Genomic DNA, 20,587 nt, shown 5'->3' on the forward strand with positions numbered 1-20,587 from the left:
ATCTTCGGAGGTAACACGCCTCATTATAGTAGAGGTCCATGATGCTGGATAAGAACATACCGTATATGCAGCTCAATAAGCGAGCATATTTACAGGACTGGAGTAGAACGTTTGTATGGAGAGAGATAGTGGGTTTGCGATGATTCTTGATAGATTCGTGATACGGTATTGACGTGTTAAGTGGACAGCGCATAATGCCAGAATATTATTATGATCTTATAATGGAGAATCTGATTTTGCAAATAAACTAATAATCATTAAACCGGACTGTGTATGCATATTTTTATTGGGGAGAATTATAGTACGGAAGAAGAAAGTTTTATAAAGAGTGACGTGGCATAAAAGCGGGAATGTCACCTACATTATATCTGTGGGCTTTGGTAATAAGTTTGGTGAATAAAAACGAATAACGATTTAGGCGATAGCGTCAGAGCGAAATATTACTCTATTGTGTATGGTGATAAAGTTCCATACTGGTACATATGAAATGTAATTGGATCTATTTCCAAGTATAGAAAGAATATACTTAATTGGTCTGCTGGGATGATTGACTCGTTAACTAGGCCTTCTTTTATTTTATTTTTTACTACTGACAGTTCATATGAAGCTCTGCAAGTATCTTGTTACAAACAAGTCATCCTACACGAGCTGTTCGGTTGTTAAATTTTATCTTCGCTGGCGAACTGCGTCATTGATACGTTACACCAGTAATGAGCTTATTTGTCCCATGTAATGTCATAGGATGGAGGTTGCTAACGAAGCCGCGAGACGAACGACCTGCTGTTACTGTTTCTGTTTACATCGAATGTTTAATCTGCAATTCCTCTCAGCATTAGGACTCACGATCGACGTATGTCCTCGAGAGTTTTATTCCAGCGAACTGCCGAATATGTTAGAAAAAGAAAACGAGGAAGAGCGGGAAGTAACTTTTAATTGAATGCGCTAAAATGTATAAATAAATCAAACGTGGTAGATGAGATTGTTGCTGTGATTATAAGGCTGTTAATAGTATGGGCTCAGCTACAGTGTCGAGGTGTCGAGTAAACCGGGTCTCTCTGAGGTGACCTATGGCTGAATTTTCATTAATTTTCTAGGGTAAGTGCCAAATGCCGGCCCCTTGCTGTAGAGATAGCGTGCCTGCGTCTTACTCGGAGGCTCCGGGTTCGATTCCCGGCCAGGTCAGGGATTTTTACCTGGATCTGGGGGCTGGTTCGAGATCCACTAACGCTACGGATTGCAATTGAGGAGCTATCTGACGGTGAGATAGCGGCCCCGGTCTAGGAAGCCAATAATAACGGCCGAGAGGATTCGTCGTGCTGACCACACACCTCATAATCTACAGGCCTTCGGGCTGAGCAGCGGTCTCTTGGTAGGCCAAGGCCCTTCAAGGCTGTAGTGCCATGTGGTTACGTTAGGTTAGATTAAGCGCCATATGTGTCGCCAGAGATTTTATTTGACGACATCGCACGACATAGTGTCGTATGGCCTTTTTCCGCCCTTCAAAAAATCCGACTGTGTCTGCCGGGTTTGAACCCGTGCTCTCGGGATCAGTAGGCTGACACACTTCCACTGATGCACAGAGGGAGCTACCAAGGATTAGTACTAATTATTAATGTATGCAACTAATGGCACGGAACTTTGGAACAGTTCATTCAGTTTTGTTGATGAAGTCACGAACAATTTTCTGTAAGAATCTACACAAGCAATTCTTTTCACGGAGAACGTTCTGCTGCCGATGACGAACTGGGAGCGGATATGAAATCGATAAACCACCAGCACCGCTGGCATATTTTACGTGTCAACGCATCAGCTCACAGGGCAAATAACGTCGGTTTGGTAATAGAAATAAAAATTATAATAAGTAGCGGTCGATATATCGTACCTGGCTCCAGTTGGGTACAGACGATGTAACTAGGAAATTAAATCTCGCCAATTTGTTTAAAACTTTCCGAGCTTACGACGGATAAGCTTCAAGACGTTTGAGGTATTTGTGATACGTCTCCGTTTAGGCGTGATTGGCATCGTCGCAATCTTCTCAGAAACGTAGTTACGGTTCAAACACTTGGGACCGGTTTAGTCATTCTCAGTTAAAAGAACACTAACACACTGTTTGTTAACGTAGCGTTAAAAATATAGTACCATGTTAATATTTTTGCGTTTATCCAAACATTTCCTGAATGCTCCCTTGTCTGACATGCGATGACATATTTCTTGCTTGCTCTCACATTTGCATTGGCATTATAACATTGCTGCGTAGCCACAGATTGCGTAATTTCGAAAATGACTGATGTTATTCTAAATTTTAAATAGGTAAATTAATACACATTTTATAACTACACTCGCTTTCAGTAATTATAAGCTCAGCGGACAAAAAAATAATCACCCCTGAAGAAATCATTACAAGCATCAATTAATACCGTGTAACTCCGCCTCTGGACTTGATAACCGGCTGGGTTCGGTCAAAAAGTGAGGCCACAGTGTTGTGCAGGTACGCCGCTTCCAGGTTAAGCCACTTGCTGAGGATTTGATCGCGCAATTCCACCAAATTGCGGGGATGCTGATTTCGGCGTTTTATCCGCTCTTCCAACATTTCCCACAGATTTTTTATGAGGTTCAAGTCTCAGGGTGATTTTTCTGGCGAATGGAGATATTATAGGGTGGGGGAGGGTTCATAAAACCAGTCACATATGTGTCCAGCCCTGATGAACTTTGCTGTTGTCGTCTTGAAAAATCCGGGTATCAATAGCCTATGCAAAAGATGTTAAAATCAACAGCTGTCTTTATTGATCTGACAAATGCATATGATACTGTCTGGTGACATGGTCTAATTCTTAAAGTGCTGGAAGTAATTCCCTGCTTGGATTTGCAAACCTAATTTTCAACATGCTCTGTGAGAGAGAGTTTGTAATATTCTTAGGTGATTCTAAAAGTCGCAAAAGAAAATTAAATAACGGTCTGCCACAGGGATCAGTATTGTCCCCAGTTCTCTTCAACCTCTACATCTATGACTTACCATCAACCACAGCTACTAACTTCATCTATGCATGCGACATTGCACTGGTAGCTCAAAGCAGAAATTTTGAGGATGGAGAAGGTATTCTTTCAGCAGACTTGGTCAAAATGGCAACATTCTTCAAGTCTTGGCGTTTGATCCTAAGTGCTTCTAAGACCTAGCTTTCATGTTTTCATTTCACCAACCGACTCGCAAACTACGAGCCATCTGTTTTATTCCTTGGTGAAAAACTAAAGTACAACCCGTTCCCGAAATATCTAGGTGTCACACTGGACAGAACTCTGAGCTGCAAAGAACATCTCACCAGTCTCTCTCACAAAATTGCTACAAGGAATAACATTCTGCACAAGCTTTGTGGCAGTTCCTGGGGAGCCTCGGCTGACCGCTTACGATTAACGAGTATCAATTTTGTCTCCTCTGCAGCGGAATACTGTGCCACGGTATGGCTGGAAAGTGCACATGAGCATAAAGTGGATACTAAGCTGAATGATACCATGCGCTGCATAACTGGTACTGTAGAGTCAACACCTCGCCACTGGTTACCAGTACTTAGTCATATCCCACCACTCCACCTGAGGAGAAAGGAAGCTCTGTTGAGAGAAGCAAAGATGATCTGCTCATCTCCCTCATTACCAGTTCACCAGGAATTTTGTTACCCATCGCCACGACGATTTCGATCTAGGAGACCAGCAAATATACTCGCCGGCCGACTCTTGAGGGATAATTTTAATCTAAACGAGAGCTGGCGGGATGAGTGGTCAATTTCAACATCTGGAACAAAATAATGCTCATGACCTAAATCCAATCCAGAAAATGAAGGGATTCGACCTCCCAAGAAAACTATGGTGTCGGCCTCAACAGACTGAGCAATGGGCATGGACGCTGCAATTTCTTACGCCATAATTGGGGTTGGATGGGTTCTCCAATGTATGCAGTGAAGAGGAGCAGACCATGGACCATGTCATCCTGCGCTGCCCTCTTCATGCCTACGCCGGAAGCCCCAGCGACCTGTTTCATCTTCGAGAAAGTGCTGTAGAGTGGCTGAAACACTTGGACCTGGACTTATAAATTTGTAGTTACAATCACCATACGATTAAATAAATAAATCATTCAGGTGTTGAATGAAAGGCAACTCCTGATCATTCGGAATGTTTAAATAAACATGCTGGTTTATGTTAGTAGTCATATGAGTGAGCGGGCCCAATCCATGATACAAAAAACACCCGCGAAATATCACATACCCATCTTCGGCTTGAACCTGACCTTGCACACATCTAGGATGAAATGCCTCATTTGGTCTTCGGTGCACTGGACGTGTGTCACTGGAATACAGGCAAAAACATGATTCGTCAGACCACATTACGTTCCGTTAGTCAGCGACTGTCCACATTCGATGTTTTCTAGCCCGTTGAAGACGCGCAGCTTTATGTGCCTGTGTGAGCAATGGCCTCTTTCGAGGTGAATTAACTCGAAATGTTTATTGCATACAGTTCCCGTTGCAATGTTCTTTTGCTAACAGTTTGGGATGCAGGTTTGAAAACGATTTTGATTCACAAGCCGTGAAACGCGTTTCCGATCTCTCTCAGTCAGGAGCATTTTACGACCACAATTCTGACGTCGCACAGTGTGCCGAATCCCCGATCTAGGTGGAAAAAATTAATAACGTCGTTAGTAGTCCTGGGATCCTATTAAAAGTTGGCACTATACCGTTTTCGAGGTCGCTGAATTCATATCTGGCATCGTCTAAAGTGTACGATGTTCGGCGGTTAATATATAGGGGTGAGGGGCAAGGGGAGGTTTAAAAAATCACCGAAAGCAACAAAAGAATCGTCCATTAACGGGAGTGAAAACACGATTTGGATATGTATATTATAGTTTATAACAGTGGTAAACATACTATTTAAAACTGGATAAAATATGAATAATAATGAGAATTTCAGTCCAGTATTCTTGTTACACCTTATATGAGGGAATAGACGAAGGCATTGTATGTAAATTCTTCCGGATTGAAAACGTATTTTAAATACGTAGTTTTAGTAAAACACACCTTACACACGAAAACAATATATATATATTTTCATATTAAAAAGGTTAAGATTACACTCAGAAACATTTAATAAAAAACGTGAAAGGATCATATTACAGTATTTACAAGTAATTGTCTCATCAATCTCATCCTGTTCATAATAACAACATGTCCAATGTTCAATCGTCCCCTGATTTGTCTGTAGAGTCCAGAGAATCGTAGTCGTTGCTATACTGGTCTTCTTCATTTGATGTGAAAGGATCTTGGGAGTCAGTAAGTAACTCATTAGCTTCCATAGGTAGATTACCAGGAGTTTTACGTGGCATTGGTCGGTACTTGTTTATCAAGAGATTTGATGTAATCAACAACATGTTAAGTAAGTCTCTATTCGTTGAATCCCTGCTATATTTTCGAGTATGAAGTTCACGAAACCTCGGACAATCTTTATTTCCAGCTTCTTGAGCTTCTTCAGATAAAGTTCCTATTGGCACAAGAAAATGTTTAATTACTTGAGTAATATGTACTAATATGTTATGCACAGTTACGGGCATATAATTCCATGGATATAGTTTGACATACAAAGCCGCAGTTTGCGCACCAAATTCTTTGAATTTATTCACATTTATTTCAGAGCCAGAAGAAAGAGCAGCTAGTAATACACGATATCTTTTTATTAAGCCTTCATCTTTTCCCGCTTGATCGAAAAGAATCTTCAGCAGCAAACGCGACTTCCTCCAAACTACGCGATTCGGTAATATCACAAACATTTTGCTTCTTCGTCTTTATGGAAGAGTCCTTAAATTCCTTAGGGTGACGGCCGGCTTTGTTAGGTACACAACTTATTTTTGGATCATACGCTGGATCAATGTCGTCTTGTTCACTTAACACGATGAAATCCGTCACATTTCACTAATTACCGAATTTTTCTAGGAATCGTTGTTCTCTTCTTCCTGCACTCTCCCATTTTTGTTGATATTACGGGATATCAATTTAATTTTGTTTCTTAGCTCCAGAAATTGAGTGTCAGTAAGAGTTGTAGGCTCTAATTTATCCATAACATATTGAAATATGATTTCTAAACGCCCCTTTTTACGACATGACCGCCACGCGTTGAAATATTCTTCTCGCGGTAAGGCCCACATGGTCACTGAAAATAAGAAAATATACCATCATGCACATTCGTGCGCAACCAAACCGCTACAGATCCTGAATCTACATTAAATTTCCCATCGAATGACGTTTAAAGCAAAGTGGCACTATGAGGCACTCATAAAGTTTTTTTCGAGCAATTCGTAAAAACAATCTAATTTTCTACAACTGCTTCCTTTTACAACGCACTGTAAATAACTTATTTACTGCAGAACGCTTGTATTATGCTTAAAGTGAGAACACATACCTCTTTTCACTATTCCATGAACCACAGAATACAACACCTCGTTGAACTTACTAGAAACACAACGTTCGGTTCACTCCGACACCTCCTATCAACTGAGTTGATAACTGCCAGGAAGATGTTTCAGCACCTGTCCCCTCCATTCTACGCACCAGAAAGCGAAAAGAAAGACTGAAGGTCAACATCTGGTTTGTTCACTATCGAATGAGCCAGGTTGCGCTTTGATTGGCGACAGTGAATTTTTTCCACCTAGATATGGGATTCGACACACTGTGCGTCGTGTTTCGTGACACTGCTTGTAGACACGTTGAGCAGTCCGCTATGACACACCAACAAATTCAGCAAATTCACGGACCGTATGGCCAAGGGCACGGTTGGCCCTTTTAGCCGCTCTGTCGCACCCTTACATCTACTCATGTTGACGTACACTGTCGTCTTGAAAAATCAATATCACTGATCGGTGCTACCTTATGCTCGCGTAGAGGCAGGGTGTGTGCGTTTGAGCACGGGACTCGTTCGCTGCGCCATCTGTACAGGTTTAACGATCCATCTATGTGTGTGGAATAGGTCTTCTTGTTTTGGAGTTGACCTCGCCACTCACTGCTGACACATCACAACGTCCTTCCATATCCTTTAGCTGCTCCACGAATCTCCTACTATCACGAATAAAGGCTTTGAGACCTGAATTACGTGATCTGCCTAAGTGAAAGCGTAGCGTTCTCATGCCTTCCATCTCTTTCAAAATGAGTTCTTTTCTGATTCATGTTTTAGTCCCTCTCAACTTTATCACATTTTTCAAAACTCTGCGCGTACCTACTTGTACAGGTCTCCTTCTCGTGTTCCTTCTTGTCATTATTGCTCTCATTACAGTGTACTTTTATGTTTTTCCGTTATCGGCAAGGTCAGAGCCTCCGTGGCTCAGGCGGGAGGGCGTCGACCTCTCAGCGCTGCGTTCCGTGGTTCATATCTCGGTCACTCCATGGGAGATTTGTGCTGGACAAAGCGTAGACTGGGTACACCCGTTTTTTGTCATATTTCATTCCAGCAGCACTCTCCTATGTCATATCGTTTCGTTTCATTTGTCAGTCATTAATCATTGCCCCAGAGGAGTGGGATGGACTTTGGCAGCCGGCACAATTCCTATCCTTGCCACTAGGTGGGCGCTTGATTCATTCCATTCTTGACCCGGTCAAACGACTGCAAACAGACTGTGGATTTTAATTTCAGCCAGATAAATTTGTTTATCGTCTGATTGAAGTTCTGCCTATTGGAGTCTTCCAGTCTATACATGTCCGGCTCCATGGCTAAAGGGTCACAGGGGTCCCGGGTTCGATTCCCGGCCGGGTCGGGAATGTTTACAGTATTATGTTTCTATTGTTCTTTAAAAATTCAAGCTGATTACGAGACTGGCCCTAAGGAGCGCTGTTATTCTTAAAGAATGTCGGAAGTATTGTCTTCGGTTATATCATATCTTGTGTGTTTGGAGCTCCCTCTGTGGATCGATGTTAGAGGGCTGGCCTCCTGACCTCAAGAAAAGCTGAACGCTCCACGTCAGTCATACATCGCCCAACAGAACGGAACGTTAGGCACTCTAGATGGCGTCAAATTAAAAATGGTCCCCGACTTTATTATTAGACTGTAAAAATTATTATGTATTAGCTCTGAAGTAGCGGTGTGTGGCTGTGCATTCGAGAGACAAGTGGGTTCGAACCCAACCGCCCTCTCCCCACAGACTGTTTATTCACTACCCGACAACTCCACCTCCTTACCCATTTTCATTTACCATCGTTCGCTTATTCTTGATTAGTTCCATGCTCAAGTCGGATGTAATATTCGCTTAAATATGTGAGGCATGACCCCCTGTGGGTGGGAGACGCAGATGAAGAATACACCCACGGTACCCCCTGCATGTCGTAAGATGCTACTAAAAGTGGCCCCAGGGCTCTCACTTGGGAGCGTGGCTTGGCGACCAAGGGACCCTCAGTTGAGTCCTGGCATTGCTTCCACTTTGCTATACTCCTCACTTTCATCTATCCTGTCCGACCTCCCTTGTCAACTCTTGTTCTTTTCTGGCCCCAGCTGTATTAGAACATTCGAGGCCTAGGGAGTCTTGCATTTTCCCGCCTTTCTTTGTTCGGTACTTCATTTTTCGAACTGTCGGATCCCTTTTGCCTCTCCCTGACCCCGCGTGGGTGGGGGACGCAGATGAAAAATACACCCACGGTATCTCCTGCCTGTCGTAAGAGGCGACTAAAAGGGGCGACCAAAGGATGATTGAATTAGAATCATGAAACGATTTGTAATTAGTATCATCACGCGGAGAACACCATGGTCACCTTTACTTGGGAGTAGTACCAGTACGTTAGTAGCAACAGTGTGTGGATCACTGGGTTTACAGCATGTGTTGTTCCTTAGTAGTAGTTAGCTGTAGATACAAGTAACAAGGTCGTCTGTTGGGGTGTTCCCTGTTTCCTCAAATAAAGTGCTCAGTCACCTGCATATCCAAATTTTCGTAATACTGTTTAACATATCTGCAGTATATAAGTTGAACAAGATTGGGGGGGGGGGGGGTAGCGAAGAACAAACGAACCCCTAAGGGAATATTGTGGGAACGCACAATTTCCCATGCTTTTGGTTGTAACATTTCGTTGGGAAACATTGCAACTGTGGTTCAGTATCTCTCTCTTTCCCCTGTGGGTGAGGGCGGTAGAATAATAAGCGACTAAAAGAGGCCCCAGGGGCTCTCATTTTTGGAGCGTGGGATGGCGACCACGGAGCCCTGAGATGAGTCCTGCATTGCTTCCACTTGTGCCAGGCTCCTAACCTTGGCTATCTTTTCCGACCTCCCTTGGTCAACTCTTGTTCTTTTCTGACCCCGACGGTATCAGGTTGAGAGGCGTATGGAGTCTTTGATTTTCATGCCCTTCGTGGCTCCCCTCTTCTTTTGGCTGATACCTTCCTTTTTCGAAGTGTCGGATCCCTTCCATTTTTTTCTCTTTAGTGTTATATAGAGGATGGTTGCCTGGTTGTACTTCCTTTTAAAACAATAGTCACCACTACCAATATGGGAGGCATAGTTCATAAATATATTTTCTCTGTCAACCTCACTCGCCTGCTTAATAATGGGATCCAACACTAAAGCAGTTTGCACTTCTATTCGACCCCGTGGCCGTAAACCCTTGTACGGAATCCTGAAGATGGGGTTCGAACCTACAAATGTACACTAAGAATTTATTCGTTTCAGTACTGAATGTAGTTGACACATTTTATAAATTGTAATTATTTGATGTACAAGTTCATCTCTAAATGCTCGGAATGTTGTATCTTGTCTTGTTCCAGATACTCCCAGAGCGAGATCGAGACGAAAGTTGCGGCGTACCGCAACATGCTGGTGGACAATGGCGGCAACGGCAAGCCCTCCGACCTGCCCAGGGACGAGTTCGGCAGAATTGCGTGAGTACACTTATTTTTGTCCTGAATCTTTCAACTTCACATCATGGCCAGTGAAGTTGTGAACTGCTTGTTCTCTGCAGTGAGCCAAGTTGGAGTCAAAAGCCTTAAAGGCTCTCGTGTTCATTCGTCTGAGGACGAGTAGTTGAAGGTTCCATCTCAATGGATTTCTGCGATTGAACTTGGTGTTTATATCCTATTAGGTTATGAGCGCACAGTGACAACCATAAGCTGTGATCGCCAGGGTCGAGAGGGGTGGCTATGTATCGAACATTTTATGTTTGGTAGAAATCTGTGTTTTTTTTCGACATGCTACAAAGTGTTTAAAAGCTAAATTCTTAATTCCAAAATGCTACAGAATCACTACATCTTGTTATAATGGATCTCGAGACCTAGCGCTGGAGATGGTCCTTAGGCTCATAGTTAAAGGAGTGCAGTCATGATCTGTTGTTTCCTTAGCCAGCGCCGAAAGGGAAGAATCGTGGCGTGTTACGTCACCAAAGAAGACCTTGAAGTAAAAGTGATTTAACTACTGCACGCAAGTTCTATTTCAAGCTCCCGCGATTGTGTTTTGACAGGACGCTAGTCATTGTCAAGTGCTGGGCAGCCTCACTGGAGCCTAATTACACTCGCCTCAGGCAAACGATGAGAGTTGTAGAGTTACTTTAAAGATGTAGTTTATTGAAATTGGCTCTCTACATTTTACTAATATGAAGAAGAATAGTCACTGAAATAAACCCTACTGACCCAGTTGTAGTGCACAGCAAACTGCCACAAACATGCAACAATGCTTATGGATGTGTGTACGGATAGAATGGTTTACTGTGAGGGAAAGCAATTCTCCCGCAGATATTGTATGTATGTATGTTCAATCCGTCAGCGATTCCGCTGGTGGGATCCTCAACAGCTCTGCCATCAGCTGTCATAGATGGCCTGGGCATCACTGAAGAGGCGTACTAGGGAAATGAGGAGTGAGGTAGTTTCCCGTTGCTTTCCTCACCGAGCCAGAGTTGCTATTACATACCAGTCTGCCAAGCCCACTGAAATGCATACACCAACCGACCCTATGAGCAACATTTTCACACCATTCATAGCAGGGACTGGCTGCATAAGGATTGGCATTACTAGCATCGCTCATACCTCAGTCACTTTCAAATTGTCAAAGCCAAGGATAAGATAGAGACAGATCTATGAAAATAACAGAATTGCTCTAGCCCATACCAGAAGACATAGTGCACTGTAAACACTAGGTCCTGCCAGCAAAGGCATAGATATTGTATACTACAGTATATGTAGAAACTTGAGCATGTTTGTAGTTATCACCAGGAAATGAGACAGTATTAAAAACAACCTGTTTTACAGTTTATGAACTAGCTGAAGTACCTGTCGTTGATGGGATAATTTCTTAGCATGTGCATGATTTTATTTTTGTCCAACCCCTCATGTTGTTCCCCAGATTGAGGTTCATAAGTGGGCATGCTTCTCCCTGTCAATGGCTTGTTTTGATGTACTCGCCTCCTTGCTTGCTGTGGTGTTTCAAAATAGGTCACCTATTATTGTTATCAGACAAAATTGAGATTCTCAGCGACTCGTATATGAGACTACAGACGAAAATTAATAAAAGGACAACATTTAATGTGTTCTCAACTGAAGAAAGGATGTCGGCATCTGAGATGAAGAAATATTTGAACCATAGAAAAGCTAATTTTCCCTCGTATAATTCACTGGAGTGTCCTGTGTTGGCCATAAGATGTAAAATAAAAATAATATTAGTACTAGTTGTATTACTCTCCGCGTTGCTGCCGCAGAAGAAATAATTTTGGAAATATAATTTGAAATAGTTCTCTTGTTACGAATGATAGAAAGAATGATATATATATATATATATTTTCTCGGCGATGGATAAATTTATTGAAATTGAATGATATATAAAGAAGTATAAATTGTATTTAATCTGTTTTCGTGACTTTATATACAAGTGCTTTAGGATAGACAACATTTTTCGTTTTTCTGTCTTCAGCAAAAGCAAATACATGTCTTGCTGCCCGGCTCTTGAGCATCCAAAATACAGCTCGCCATTTGAGAAACATGGATTTTCTAGGTTCAACCAGCACACTTAAAATGATTGTCGTTATGCTCTGTTGATGGTCATTGAGAATGCAAGTCGAATTGGGAACTGCAGTCGTTTGAAATCAAAAGGCGTTTTGGTGGGAATGATGGGAATGCGTGGTATGAGGACATCATCTCCATTCGACATTCCGTTAAAAATTGTTGCCTTGATGACATTCGGCATAATTTTTTTCACACCTAGTCTTGTTCCATTATACAAGCGGGGGTGGGGAGGATGGGGTGGGGGGGTAATGTTCCGCAAGGGAATATCGGGACGCCGACTTTTAGTGACAATTTGTGCGATAGCGCATCAGGAAGATCCAACGAATTCAAAAACTCGATCGGATAATTTACAACTTCGTCCACATTCATGACGCTAATCGATTTGATAGCAGAATCTCCTGGAATTTTTTCTTGAATTGCATGATTGATTGAATTGACGTCGGTGTTTCTTGGTGTCAAAATAGCATGTTTGCAAAGCCATTTATGATTTTTATAATTGGTCGTAATTTGTGGAAAAGCTGTCTGAATAAGGTGTTAGATGGATGGCACAATGACGCAAAAGTTCAATGGAAATGAAATACAGTTCGTGGTAGCATCAACTGATACTTTTCCTTCACCAGTGATCAGTAGCTGTTTTGAAAATGTGTCTGCCGACGCATCGTGCTGCAAATGTACGCGTATATTGATTTTTAAAGCGAGTTTTCGCACAGATCTCCAAAGATGCGATGCTTTGACGCAAGCATTAAGCTCATCAGTTGGTGTTGATGTAGGTTTCACTGGAAGAATGTCTAAAGTCGCCAGATAATGAAATGAGAGCGCCACGAAAGGTAGTGCATTTGATCGTAAACCTTTTAAGAGTTCGATCAAGTGCTTCAAGCGATTTCTTATGAGACGTAGTGCATTCGTCCCAGATAATGACCGTGCATATTTGAAGAACTTTAGCCATGCCAGATCCTTTTAAAATGTTACATATTGGAGCTTGCGAGAAATGCATATCCAATGGCAACTTGAGCGTCGAATGCGCTGTTCGCTGTTCGTCCACCATCTAATAATGTAGCCGCAATACGTGATGAAGAAAGAGCCATAGCGATTCCATTTAGACATCGAATGTGAGCCAATATTGAACCGATGACAAACGTTTTTCCAGTGCCGGCATGTGCATTAAAAAAAGAATAACCTCTGCCACTCCAGATGACATTTGTATCGTAAGCCAATTTTCGTTCCGCAAGGAAAAGTTGTTCGTTTGCTACAACAACTACACGCAAATCATTAGCATAGTACTGCTGTTCTCTTAATAAATCGCGATCCCAAAGTTGAAATGCAGAACGTTGTGGTGTAATCATGCCAAGTTGAATGAGTTCTTTGTTGTTGATGGTTAAGCATATGTCTTCGATTTCGATCAGAGCTTGTTTGAAAGTATTTTACGAAAACTCAATAGAATTGTCATCGCTAACGGTACGAACACGATGCAAAATGTGTTCGCTCAAATCCTCTCTGAAATTTTCCCACAAATCTTTAGGATTGGATGGCGGACGTGTAGTTAAAATGATGGCGAATAATGTTCGAATTTTGTCGCGGGTGACAGCTGGCACACGCATCCGTCAATGTTGTTTTCCAGCAAATGAAGCTTTTGGCAGGCTTCTCTGTATGCCTGGTATTCTGCGCCATCGACCGTTCTCAAGTTTGCAAATGAAGTAGGACCTTTGGCATTAACCAACAGCGTTCTCAAATAGTAACACTCGGTATTATTTGGATCTACTGTGTAAATACGGCCCAATGCTTCCGACGAATACAGATTTTGATAGTCTTCAACACGCATGCCTTGCTTACGTCGTTGGAATTTCTTAGATTAAGCATTCCATGTATGGTACTTTTGAACATTTGCGTACAATAATATTTTTACAAATACATCTTCTTCACAAAGCGCAAAAAAATGCTGTAATTTTTGTGTGCGCTGGTTCAGTAAAATCGTCTCATGCAGTTTCTGCCGTGAAATAGATTCTTTGTCCATTTTCAACATGAACACTAAAGTGAACAACATTGGGATGGTGGCTGTGAATTGGGAAACTCAGAATACGCCAAACACCTTCGTTACTGCTGATGTATCGACCTGTTAGGAATTTAGTAACTTTATCGTTGCTCGCATTGGGTATATCAATACTGAATAATGCCATATCCCTGCCTTTCATAACAATATTCAACGTTGATACGAGCTTTGAAAGTTTTCGATAAGAAAGAAGAATATGGCATAATGCATCTTTTATTGATTTCAACTTCAACATTTCTCATTACGATTGTTGTTGAGGATACCCATCATCCAGTGAGTGTTTCATGAACAAAGTTTCTGGGAAACTTTTTCATTCATTTGTTATCTACCATGCAAGGAGATTGTGTATTCGTTGCTCCGCATGGTCCATGCACCATGTGTTTCGTCACATCGAACAGCAGTCGATCTTCTTCAGGTTTAGAAATTTCTGCAGAAATTACATCAATTTGAGCTGCATGCATTTTTGTTTTGATCCAAATGAGAATATGAGCATGTGGAAATCCTCTCTTCTGCCATTCAATCGCATTCATCCAGCATTGAGTTTCACCATAAATCTGATACTTCACAATTAAGTCAATCGGTTTATTGAGTTTCTCCTTGAATATTCGGATGGTAGCTGACCGGGCAATAGATGCTCATTTATCTCGTCCCATGCTGGATTGCATGTAAATGTGATAAAAAAAGTCGGAGCGGCCATATGAACGCACATATATCGTGGCATCCTGTGCGTATTCATGCATATGCCGTGGGCTGACATTGAACGGTGCTGATCGATTTTGCCAATGTCGGAAATATTTCGATCGTTAGCAATTGCATCTCGTAAATGAATGTATTCTTCTGAACGCAGCGATTTCTGATTTAAGCGAATGAATAACAAACGTTCTTTGGCATACATTTCTATCACGTATTGATGGAATAGTTGACGGCATTGCAGAATATGATTTCTTCCATTCTGAGATATCATCATGCGGTATCCTCCGTAGCGTAACGGTTAGTGTAAGTAGCTGCCGTCCTCGGAGGCCCGGGTTCGATTCCCGGTACTGCCAGAAATTTAAGAATGGCAGGAGGGCTGGTATGTGGTTGAAATGGTACACGCAGCTCACCTCCAATGGGGGTGTGCCTGAAAAGGGCTGCACCACCTCGGGATGAGGACACGAGTTTACTTTACTATATAGCTGATACTTTTTATTGAGTTGTTTTCCTGTAAGAATAAAGATAACGAAACATATGAAAAATGTCAATTACGTTTACGAATAATACAAAGTTAAAAATAAATTTATAATTTCATTTGTAAAAATGAAATAAAGATATCTGGAGTTACCTGTAATTGGCTTAGTTTGCATAATATTGAAGCGATATCCGTCCTGCCCTTCCCATAAAATTATGGGATACTGCAGCGCGTCGTATTATCGATTTGTTTCAGCGACACGTTAAATTGTAATATTCCTTCGCTGAAGAATTATATCAAGCGTATCACGTTCTTCGCCAGTTATAACAATTGCTACGTCATTGATGGTAGGTGCGTTGTAGCGTCCGGGATGCTGTCCGAGTGGTGTTTTGTCGGCTCGTATTTGAATTGCGTAATTATCTCTGTGGCTTGGTTCTAAAAGGGCCAATGTCATTTTTTTTAATGGAAATTGAGATATTAACTGATACAACGCATTTTATCCTGGCTTGCAACATGTTAAAAGGGCCAATGTCTCTGTTAAGTACTAAACGAACAGTTAACGTTTAATTAAATAAGCCCTTGCCAATAATGTTAGATTACCAATAAAGATTAGAGACCGGGCAATTTTTAAATAATACGATAGAAAAAACTAGCGTTTCATAAGGTGACTTCCACAAAGAAAGTATAAAGTTATTTAAAGTTAGTTGTTGAAAACAATAATTGGAAAACTATAAGCAAAACTTCAAATCCTCATAGCTCAAAAACAGGTTTTTTGACATTGGCCCTTTTAGAACCAAGCCATAGATCTGTCGGTAAGTTGTCGTTTGCAGTTTTGAATAATTTTGTCAATGCATTGTATAGGTGGAAAAGATGTTTGCAAATCGAATATAACGTGGCGTTTGGTGCCTGGAATTGCATCCCGGCGTTGATCAACTTGTGAATCATCGTCACCCATAAAATATATTTCTAGAAATTTATGTTCACCGTGCGAAACGGGTAGAAATGAACTATCACGGTGATATATTTGTCGTTGTATTTTGAAAGTAGGTATGCACTGATCTTGAAAAACTTTACCTGCTCCGAAAGATGTCATTTGAAACGCTGAATTATATTTGCGAATATTCTGAAAAAAAAAAAAAAAAGTGTTTGGAATCAGGTGAGTCACCTGAAAACAATGGCAACAATGGTTCAGGTGGTGGATGCAATGTCGGTAATTTAACTTTGCCATTTGCGCACCACATTCCAGGTGTTCCATTGCTGAACTTAAGTGAACTGCAGTGCCCACATGCCTTACCAATTTTTACGATATTTACACTACGATGCAAACTGTAATCTTAGTTAGCATCAGATTGAAATGCAGCAAGATTCAAATCAACATGTACTGTTCGTCGAGATCGTAGCTCGTGAACGTTTTCTTTCAATTCTTACCGCTTGGTCTACTGATTCTGATACACATGATTGGATAGCACATAAACGTTGTTTTTCGATTCTTCCCGCATGTTGATCTTGAGATTCTGATGCACGTGAATTTGCAGTTCGTAAACGATTTGCTCCATTCCTTACTTGTCTTTCCTCGTTCGTTTGAGAAGCTCGAGAAGCTGTGCTCGTAGTTCTACTAAGTGACGAACGTTGAAGAGTCATATGTTTTGATGAAGCAATGTAACACGATATAAGCTTGTATAACCTAAAATATCGTCGTTGATTCACTTAAGAAATAGAAAAATTACTGTTTGCACTGGAAAATTTCCATTAAATATGACTAACATTGATCGGCATCGATAATAATAATAATAATAATAATAATAATAATAATAATAATTCTATTTTGTATGTTTGGGATAAAGTCCGATTAATATGTGGGAGGACGAAATAATGATGTAGAGAAACACAACTCGGACGTTACTATGTACTTATTTTCATATCTTGTTGCTATAGGAAGTGAGTATCGTGGTGCTACATCTATAAATTCGCCACAGTTCATCTCAGCGACCCCGAAAACTATGGATCGGCAGTAATATTGGCCTTATTTTTTTATAATCTCGGTCATTTGGGATATTATTCTTTTCCACCCCTTCTCACGCCCCATGCCCTTGGCACATGAGTAATGTGTCTAACGAAGTTAGTAAAATTAGCATTATGAAGCTGTCTGATAGAACACGTCTGATCGTATTCCTGTAAATGAGACATTCTATAAAGACATTTATCTACGACAACGTAGTGATAAGAGTATGGAGATGTGAATCCAGTAACCGTATCTCTCGTGGTGCTACATCTATAAATTTGTCTCAGTTCATCTCAGCGACCCTGTAAACTATGGATCGACACTAATATTGGTCTTTTTCGATAATCTAGAATGCATGATTTAACATTGCCATAGTTACGGCGGGTCACTTATTCAGCCGATTCCTAGAGCCGGGGTGCCTAGGTTCAAATATCTCGAAAACGGTTGGTTTTAAGGCCTTAAAATGTGGTTTTTTATGTCCGTAGGGGCATACCGAGGTTTGTTCCTCACATCGCGAGGCTCAGATGAGCTATAGCTCGTCCTTGTACGGCATATTCGATATTTCACCTATATTATCCTATTGTGATGTGCCATAGGGCCTAAATCTGGGAAATGGTGAGGACTTAACATGCCAAACCATTTCCATAACCCTCCTAGGAGTAATAGGAACAAAGTATGATATTTTCAGCGAAATCGGTGCAGTAGTTTTTGAGTCTATAGAATACGAACATACATTCATTTTTATACATAAGAAGATTATTATTGACAGGTGACATACTTTTCTCAGAAAAATACTGAAGTTAGATGTAAACGTGTAGTGTTTTTTTAATTTTTAGAATAAATGGATTGTTAGAGGTGGCCATGACTATATCATTACACTTCTCAGAAAAATACCGAAGTTAGATGTAAACGTGTAGTGTTTTTTAATTTTTAGAATAAATGGATTGTTAGAGGTGGCCATGACTATATCATTACACTAGCTGATGTACCCGTGCTTCGCTACGGGATTCTCAGAAAGACTGACTTTGTGGTTTTCCTAACTGAAATCAACATAGGTCATTACAAAAACGTAAGTATGAATGTAGCGATTAAAAGCAATGCTATCATATAAAATACTCGATCAAATGGAAAGCCGCACGTTTTATCACTTTTAACGAACAGTGCTGCGGTTAGATTGCGGTGCCAATCTAATAGTCCAAAGTTCCAGAGCTGGGATGACCAGGTCGCAGATTGCCATGAACACTCATCTGCCATTATTCCGCTAAATGTGCACACTGTTCATTCCAATCAGTGCCTCAGAGTAGGGATTGAATAGCCCAAATGCTATGATGATCCAGTGTGTTACGTACCAGTAGTATCAGAAAATTTATAAACCAGGGGAATGGCATGCTAAAGAAGAACGTTATCTAACTCCCCAGTTACTTCCCATCAATATTCAGGCAGGCTGTTACACTCTGTACGACTGGGCGAGTTGACTGTGTGGTTAGCGGTGCGCAGCTGTGAGCTTGCATCCGAGAGATAGTGCATTCGAACCCCATTGTCGGCAGCGCTGAAGATGGTATTCCGTGGTTTCCCACTTTCACACCAGTCAAATGCTGGGCCTGTACCTTAATTAAGGCCTAAGGCATTCCTAGCCCTTTCCTATCCCATCGTCGCCATAAAACCTATCTATGTCGGTGCGACGTAAATCAAATTAAAAATACTCTGTACGCAGCAGTAATCCTATCTACCGAAGATGAGGGGCAACAGAAGACACAAAGCACATCACGACAAACAATGGTCAATGTAATGTTATTGTTGATCAGTGTTATGAGCTTTCAATATTATAGGCCTACACATTTAGTTTTCTTTCGACTCTGTGATTTGTAAAATATTTCATACCGTAAACTGTAATTTCTTATTCTCCGACTTTACATACCGATTTTCATTAAATACTGTTTACCCATTTTCTCGTTACTCGGCGCTGATATGGACTTACTGTAGTAACAAAACTCCAAATTCATGAATATCTTTGTGACCGTAGCCAGTGAGGTAACAATGTATAAGACATTAATAATAGGAAATTTAATACTGTATAACCTTGGTTATGTAGCATTCATCGATTACACCTCTAATAAGAAATATTTGAGAATTACATTTTAGGCCTTCCCCTAAACTACCATTTCACTCAGCGTGAATAAAATGATTTACAGCCTAGACTATAGCGACTTATTTCCTGACTTTGCATACCGATTTTCGTCGCGATAGGACTACTAATAACAATATTTGAGAATTAAATTTTAGGCCTTCCCCTAAACTACCATTTTTCTCAGCGTGAATACAATCATTGACAGCCTAAACTGTAGCAATTTATTCCCCAACTTTGCATACCCATTTTCTTTAAAATACGACCACTAATAGCATAAATAGTTGAGAATTCAATTTTAGGCCTTCCCCTAAACTACCATTTCACTTAGCGCGAGTAATATGATTTATAGCCTAGATTGTAGAGGCTCATACCCTGACTTCACATACCGATTTTCATTAAATTTTCTTCAACCGTTTTCTCGTCATGCGTGTGCATACATACAGACAGAAAGACAGAAAGACAGACAGAAATTACGGAAAAGTAAAAAGTGCATTTTCTTGTTACTATGGACATGACCGATACAGAAATACCATTATTTTCAAATTCTGAGCAATGTACAGACAAAACTCTTATTTTATATATCATTACATATATGAGAAGCTCTGTATTAGTACTTTTATAATTCTGTTTTTTCTGAATTGATATAGATTTGATGCTGTTGTTATGAAACTTATAAGTCATCTTTGTAATATACACTTACAGGTGTCCTGAATTTTATAGTAGTTTTTTTTTTTTTTTTTTTTGAAAATATGAAAATTATGGTGCTGTGAAGGATTAGTGACAGCTGCTATGGTTATCATAAACAAGTCTTTTATATTCTTTGAAGATTGAAGTTTCCTTATACGGTGAATATTTTAAAATTATGATATTTTATACACTTTATATGTATTTTATCTACACCATGAAGAACTTGGCATATTAACCTATTTGTTGTTCAGTATATTATCCAAAATGAACTTTATGTGGGATAAATAACCTCTTCTGGCAATGAAAAGAACAGTGAAATGGACAAAGATTGGGAGAAGAAAAATACTTTTAGATGTGCTACCTGGAATGTACAAGGTATCTCACACAAAGATGACCAGCTGGACGACATTCACGCAAAAAAAGACATTTTAATTGCAGCAATTTCAGAAACAAAAAGAAAGCTTCAGGGATCAAAACAGACAGTAAATTATTTACAGTTTTACAGTGGGGTTGACAGAGATACTAGAGCACAGGCGGGTGTACTGCACGTGGTACATAAAA

At 40.6% G+C, this 20,587-nt stretch overlaps 1 protein-coding gene across 1 annotated transcript in view; it reads left to right on the forward strand.

The window, feature by feature from the left end:
• The window catches only part of Srrm234 (Serine-arginine repetitive matrix 2/3/4), a 384,246-nt gene that overhangs the window by 45,299 nt on the left and 318,360 nt on the right, over positions 1–20,587 (forward strand). Inside the window, exon 3 of the mRNA XM_068229363.1 lies at positions 9,772–9,885. Within this exon, the coding sequence (XP_068085464.1) occupies positions 9,772–9,885 (114 nt within the window). The remainder of the gene's footprint in view (positions 1–9,771; positions 9,886–20,587) is intronic.

Source organism: Anabrus simplex, chromosome 10 (genome assembly GCF_040414725.1).
Source record: "Anabrus simplex isolate iqAnaSimp1 chromosome 10, ASM4041472v1, whole genome shotgun sequence".
In the NCBI taxonomy this organism is placed as follows: domain Eukaryota; kingdom Metazoa; phylum Arthropoda; class Insecta; order Orthoptera; family Tettigoniidae; genus Anabrus; species Anabrus simplex.